General features: G+C 33.9%; 2 protein-coding genes across 2 annotated transcripts; both read right to left on the bottom strand.

Moving 5' to 3' along the window:
* Nucleotides 1-1017: 1017 nt before the first annotated feature.
* LOC111384391 (uncharacterized mitochondrial protein AtMg00810-like) lies at nucleotides 1018-1607 on the bottom strand. Its single transcript, XM_023008668.1, has 2 exons — nucleotides 1511-1607; nucleotides 1018-1430 (listed from the first exon to the last, which is right to left on the bottom strand). Exons 1-2 carry the CDS (start codon nucleotides 1605-1607, stop codon nucleotides 1018-1020), a joined length of 510 nt encoding a protein of 169 aa, XP_022864436.1.
* Nucleotides 1608-3338: 1731 nt separating this feature from the next.
* Nucleotides 3339-3928, bottom strand: LOC111384390 (uncharacterized mitochondrial protein AtMg00810-like). Its single transcript, XM_023008667.1, has 2 exons — nucleotides 3832-3928; nucleotides 3339-3751 (listed from the first exon to the last, which is right to left on the bottom strand). Exons 1-2 carry the CDS (start codon nucleotides 3926-3928, stop codon nucleotides 3339-3341), a joined length of 510 nt encoding a protein of 169 aa, XP_022864435.1.
* Nucleotides 3929-7385: the final 3457 nt, after the last annotated feature.

The raw sequence follows: 7385 nt of genomic DNA, 5'->3' as shown, positions 1-7385 counted from the left end.
GCATGAATTTTCTTTCTTCTCCTATTAGCGCACAATTTTTTTCTTATATGCAATCTCATCTCCATTAAATTGCTAGGATGACCTCCGTAACGAGTTTTGGATTGATGACTCCAAGTTAGTTGACCACAAGGAATCAGGTCATGAAAAACCCCTCAAGTTTAATTGCTAGAATCAAATAAGCTCTAAAAACGAGAATAAGATAAAACTCACTTTGTAATATATTTCAAATTTTTTACTCTCGGTCAGCTCTTTCTGGTAAGAGAAATATCCTAGAGCTTTTGGTCAAACTAGTTACAGATCAATTCATGTTCAAGGTCACCTCTGATAGCCATCCCAAATCTCACACATCCGGTCAAGACTCACTTAGGAAATCATAGTGTGTTTTGTACAGATGGTACATGAAGAGATCTATACCAAGTACTCCACATAAATCTAAACAGGGTGATGGAAGTTACGTAATTATTCATCGATTGTATGCATACTTGGTCATAAAAGACAAGTTCAAGCAAATCACATACGATGCTGCAGACAAAATATTTTTATTTTTATTTATTTTTCTAATGAAGGAAACACAACTAAAAAAAAACACGTGGAATGAAATGTATGCAAGAATGAATGAACGACATGAACTGTATATGTATGTACCTAAGTACCTAATCAAAGAAGCACACAGACACCAATAGCTTTCATAAAAAAATCGAACTTCAAACCATCTAAGGGCTTAGTAAACAAGTCAGCTAATTGATCTTTTGTAAGATGTGTTCAAGAGATATAACATGGGTCTCTACAAGCTCTTGGATGAAGTGATGTCTAATATTAATATGTTTGGTTTGAGAATATTGCACAGGATTTTTGGAAATATTTTGTGTTATCATAGGACACAGTCACAATACCCTGCTTAATCCTATAATCACTCAACATTTGTTTCATCTAAAGCAGTTGAGTGCAATAGCTTCCCACAGCTATGTATTAGGCCTTAGATATGGATAAAGTGATAGAGTTTTATTTTTTACTCATTCAGGCTACAAGATTGGAACCAACATGGAAACATCCTCCCGATGTGCTCTTTCTATAATCAGCATTCCCAACCCAATCGGTATCGGGATATCCAGTAAGATCAAGATTAGAATCTCTAGAGTACAAGATTTCATGATCTACAATGACATTTACATATCGAATGATAAGCCTTACTGCACTTAAGTAGGATTCTTTAGGATAAGCCTGAAATCTCGTACATACCCCAACATTAAAAGCTATGTCAGGTCTATTGGCAATAAGATAAAGTAAACTACATATCATACTCCTATATAGTGTATGATTAACACTCTTACCTATAGGATCATGACCTAACTTAATACTCGTGCTAATGAGTGTTCCAGTGTGTTTCTTGCTGTCTAGCTCAAATTTCTTGACAAAAAGTCTTTTGTGTACTTTGATTGAGATATAAACAACCCAATATTAGTTTGCTTTACTTGGAAACTAAGAAAGTAATTTAATTCTCCAACCATACTCATATCAAATTCCTGCTTCATGCATTCAGAAAATTCATGAGCAAGAGAATCAATGAGAGAACCAAAGATGATATCATAGATATAAATCCGTGCCATGGTGATGGTTTCTTCAATATATCTTATGAATAAAGTTTTATCTGTGCCTCCTCTGGGAAACCATGTTCGACTAGGTATACAGTAAGTCTATCATACCAAGCTCTAGAAGTTCGCTTAAGATTATATAAAGCTTTATTTAGTTTGTAGAGATAATGTGGAAACTTAAGGTAGATGAATCCTTTTGGTTGTTTAACATAAACTTCTTCTGAAGGTATTCTATGCAAGAAGGCTCTCTTGACATTCATTTGATATAGCTTGAAACTTAAGGTACAAGCAACGGTAAGAAGAATTCTCATGGACTCAAGACATGCAACAAGGACAAATGTCTCATCAAAATCAACACCTTCAACCTGAGTATATCTCTGAGCAGCTAGTCTAGCCTTGTTTTTTGATATGGTACCTTGATCGTCAATCTTATTTTTAAATATCAACTTAGTACCTATAACATTATAGTCGTCAAGCCTAGGTACCAAATACCATACATTGTTTCTAAAAAATTGATTTAGTTATCATGCATCGATCTACCCAGCATTCATGACTAAGGGCATCTTCGACTCTCTTAGGCTCAATCTGAGACACATAGCTAGCAAATGTCAGTTTGTTAAAGACCTCTAGGGAAGTCTCATCCCTTCATCTAAATCTCCAATAATATTGACCTTAGGATGATTAGACTTAACTCTAAATGAAGGCTCATTGAGAGGTTTGGATTTACCACTGGGTGATTGCTCCACTAGAAGGACTAAATTTTACTAGGAGATGGTTCGCTAGGAAGGCTAGAGCTCGTTGCTTTGGGCATAGTATACTTTAGAACCTAATAAAAAAGAAGAGTTATCTTGCACTAATCTTGATTTCTTTGAAATAGATTCTGCCGATTGTCGATTTTCTTATAGAAAAATCAAAATTGTTGGCAATGTTCAATCAATTCAAAATGCTAGAAGAATTAGCAATTATTTCTGAAAAGTTGCTTCTTCGACAGAATCTACTTCAAAGAAATCAAGCCATGTACAAGATAGCTATGGGATAGACAGGGATGAACTTATTGTTGAAGAAGAGACTTAAAAGGTTTCAAAATGACTATATAGACACATTTATTTAGATGAATATGAAAAATATCGGGCTCATAAGTAAAAAGATATTCTCTATTGAATGTGCTTGTCGCCTCAAAAATTATTATTGCCAGCATTATCGATACTCAAAATAAGATAAAACTTTAATAAAGTAACTTTATCAAAGGAGATTCCCATTATTTAAAAGGATGGGAGAAGACAACAAAAGTTTCAAAATTATGGCAGACAAAAGACTATAGCAAAGATAGATATTGTTATAATTATTTTCCTTCAAAATTTTTCAACAGAATTCAAGGAACATTTCAAGTTCGAAGACTCGTATATAAGGAGTTCAAAGCTTCAAGTTCTCCTCAAGTGTGCTTTAGCGGGAGAGAAAACCTCTTCAAGAAAAGTTCAGTAACCATGTATTAGTTTTTAACATTTAATCTTTCGATCTTATTTGGTCAATTTTGTAATTTCAATCTTGTGCTATCAATTTTAATTTTCAATAAAATCATATTTTTTTTCTTTTTCAAAGTGTTTCTTAATATTCACTCTTCTCTATCAGTATCACTTGGCCCTATTTGGTATCATTCATCTAAAGCAGTTGAGTGCAATAGCTTCCCACAGCTATGTATTAGGCCTTAGATATGGATAAAGTGATAGAGTTTTATTTTTTACTCATTCAGGCTACAAGATTGGAACCAACATGGAAACATCCTCCCGATGTGCTCTTTCTATAATCAGCATTCCCAACCCAATCGGTATCGGGATATCCAGTAAGATCAAGATTAGAATCTCTAGAGTACAAGATTTCATGATCTACAATGACATTTACATATCGAATGATAAGCCTTACTGCACTTAAGTAGGATTCTTTAGGATAAGCCTGAAATCTCGTACATACCCCAACATTAAAAGCTATGTCAGGTCTATTGGCAATAAGATAAAGTAAACTACATATCATACTCCTATATAGTGTATGATTAACACTCTTACCTATAGGATCATGACCTAACTTAATACTCGTGCTAATGAGTGTTCCAGTGTGTTTCTTGCTGTCTAGCTCAAATTTCTTGACAAAAAGTCTTTTGTGTACTTTGATTGAGATATAAACAACCCAATATTAGTTTGCTTTACTTGGAAACTAAGAAAGTAATTTAATTCTCCAACCATACTCATATCAAATTCCTGCTTCATGCATTCAGAAAATTCATGAGCAAGAGAATCAATGAGAGAACCAAAGATGATATCATAGATATAAATCCGTGCCATGGTGATGGTTTCTTCAATATATCTTATGAATAAAGTTTTATCTGTGCCTCCTCTGGGAAACCATGTTCGACTAGGTATACAGTAAGTCTATCATACCAAGCTCTAGAAGTTCGCTTAAGATTATATAAAGCTTTATTTAGTTTGTAGAGATAATGTGGAAACTTAAGGTAGATGAATCCTTTTGGTTGTTTAACATAAACTTCTTCTGAAGGTATTCTATGCAAGAAGGCTCTCTTGACATTCATTTGATATAGCTTGAAACTTAAGGTACAAGCAACGGTAAGAAGAATTCTCATGGACTCAAGACATGCAACAAGGACAAATGTCTCATCAAAATCAACACCTTCAACCTGAGTATATCTCTGAGCAGCTAGTCTAGCCTTGTTTTTTGTTATGGTACCTTGATCGTCAATCTTATTTTTAAATATCAACTTAGTACCTATAACATTATAGTCGTCAAGCCTAGGTACCAAATACCATACATTGTTTCTAAAAAATTGATTTAGTTATCATGCATCGATCTACCCAGCATTCATGACTAAGGGCATCTTCGACTCTCTTAGGCTCAATCTGAGACACATAGCTAGCAAATGTCAGGTTGTTAAAGACCTCTAGGGAAGTCTCATCCCTTCATCTAAATCTCCAGTAATATTGACCTTAGGATGATTAGACTTAACTCTAAATGAAGGCTCATTGAGAGGTTTGGATTTACCACTGGGTGATTGCTCCACTAGAAGGACTGAATTTTACTAGGAGATGGTTCGCTAGGAAGGCTAGAGCTCGTTGCTTTGGGCATAGTACACTTTAGAACCTAATAAAAAAGAAGAGTTATCTTGCACTAATCTTGATTTCTTTGAAATAGATTCTGCCGATTGTCGATTTTCTTATAGAAAAATCATAATTGTTGGCAATGTTCAATCAATTCAAAATGCTAGAAGAATTAGCAATTATTTCTGAAAAGTTGCTTCTTCGACAGAATCTACTTCAAAGAAATCAAGCCATGTACAAGATAGCTATGGGATAGACAGGGATGAACTTATTGTTGAAGAAGAGACTTAAAAGGTTTCAAAATGACTATATAGACACATTTATTTAGATGAATATGAAAAATATCGGGCTCATAAGTAAAAAGATATTCTCTATTGAATGTGCTTGTCGCCTCAAAAATTATTATTGCCAACATTATCGATACTCAAAATAAGATAAAACTTTAATAAAGTAACTTTATCAAAGGAGATTCCCATTATTTAAAAGGATGGGAGAAGACAACAAAAGTTTCAAAATTATGGCAGACAAAAGACTATAGCAAAGATAGATATTGTTATAATTATTTTCCTTCAAAATTTTTCAACAGAATTCAAGGAACATTTCAAGTTCGAAGACTCGTATATAAGGAGTTCAAAGCTTCAAGTTCTCCTCAAGTGTGCTTTAGCGGGAGAGAAAACCTCTTCAAGAAAAGTTCAGTAACCATGTATTAGTTTTTAACATTTAATCTTTCGATCTTATTTGGTCAATTTTGTAATTTCAATCTTGTGCTATCAATTTTAATTTTCAATAAAATCATATTTTTTTTCTTTTTCAAAGTGTTTCTTAATATTCACTCTTCTCTATCAGTATCACTTGGCCCTATTTGGTATCAGAGCCATAACTGAGTAAAGTGAGATTATTGTGAATTTTCATTTTAGAAATCGTGTCAAATGAGAACTAGGTTAAGCCTGGATATCTACTGAATAGTGTTGGTCAGGCCGTGTTTCTAGAATAGGTGTGTTTGGGTGGTCCCATTGTAAATTTGGCAAGAGTCAATCTATCATGTAGCATAGTGTTTTCATGGTATATGTAGGGTTAGGTTAGGCTTTTGTTGGGCCAATAATAAGATTAAATGGGCTAAGATTCAAAGCCATCCAAGATGTAATATATATGGGCCTTGAGTGACATTAATTTCTAAAGCCACTTTCAATGATCCACGTTTTCGGGTCGAGCCTTTGGATTTGGTGGTTCGTAACAATTTCACTCATTGATCAATGCTTATAAAATTCAATATGAGGTATACATCATAGCATGGGATTCATTATGTATCAAAATCCAACACTAACTGTTCTGTTCGATTCTCAATATTTTTATAGTTGCTGAGTGATTCTGAAAGCTTGAGTCTCCTTTTGCCATGAATTGATTTGTCTTGTGCATATATTGGTTAGTTCTTTTTATGAATGACCTAAAATGTCTTCCAAACAGGATTTCTTGTCATGTTATGGAAAATAAAGAAGTGGCTGCTGTGTATGGTTTTGTTCATAATTCCAAGAAAAGTTACAGTGATGTTGGTTCGAATTGGGTTGTAGGTACTGGAGTAAGGATTTTCTGCTAGAACTAGAAGTTTTGTACATAAATTATCACCTGAAAATTATATGAAAGTGGCAGTCAATGGACAATATGAAGTTCGATGGTTCGTCTTGTTAAGAGATAAAAATTCCACATCGGTTAAATACCGAAATAAATATCAATTTATAAAGATATTGGGCTTCTCCACTTAAAATGTTGACCTTATTAAGATGGACACCAAATTTTAACATGGTATCAAAGCCCATTAAACTCCAACGAACGATTCAATCCAATTATAAGTCTCAATTAATGGAGCAATGGATTGCAAGATTTGTCTGCTCAAACGAGCCACCATCTTGCGAGGACGTGTTAAGAGATAAAAATCCCACATTGGTTAAACACCGAAATAAATACCAATTTATAAAGATATTGGGCTTTTCCACTTAAAATGTTGACCTTATTAAGATGGACCCAAGTTTTAACACGTCTCCACAGCTTCATAAATTGGACTAGTATTGTCTAATGTGCTGATGGTCTGAGTAGGGTTATCTGTTTCCTTTGTTATGGCTTCCCTTTCAGTGAATAATATTGGAACGATGTCAGCATTGTTGTTCCCCTCGTGATTTCCATATCAAATGGCCACATACACTCGTTCTAACCATTCTTCAATAAAAGCATATGTCTCTCAGACAGTCTTTTATTTTATCGACCTGTTAGATGATGAATCGACTTTAGGATGGCTAGAAGTAATCATGCATATAAATATTTGACCCGGGGTAATCTCAAAATCACCAACTAGAAATATTGATTGACTTTTTATCACTTGTGTAATCATAAATTCCCCAACTAACAGATCATTCTCAGAAATTACAGCGAGTTAAATGGCTTGTTCATGTGTGCATTCAATATCTGGCTAAAGGGGAAGAATCACCATGCCTCGAATTATAAAGTAAGAAATGAAAAAAGAAAGAATGAAATACAGTAATTTTGAAAAGAAGAATCCAAAACTACAATAAAAAAGTAGAATACGAATTAAAGCTAAATTTAAAAGAAACTATAGTCTCCAACAATGGTACCAAAAACTTGTTCGTATGATCTACAAGTATGCGGTATCATGACAAGTAGTATTTTGAATGTCAGT

Source organism: Olea europaea, unplaced genomic scaffold (genome assembly GCF_002742605.1).
Source record: "Olea europaea var. sylvestris unplaced genomic scaffold, O_europaea_v1 scaffold2904, whole genome shotgun sequence".
Classification (NCBI taxonomy): domain Eukaryota; kingdom Viridiplantae; phylum Streptophyta; class Magnoliopsida; order Lamiales; family Oleaceae; genus Olea; species Olea europaea.
This window is presented reverse-complemented; position numbering and strand designations above follow the sequence as displayed.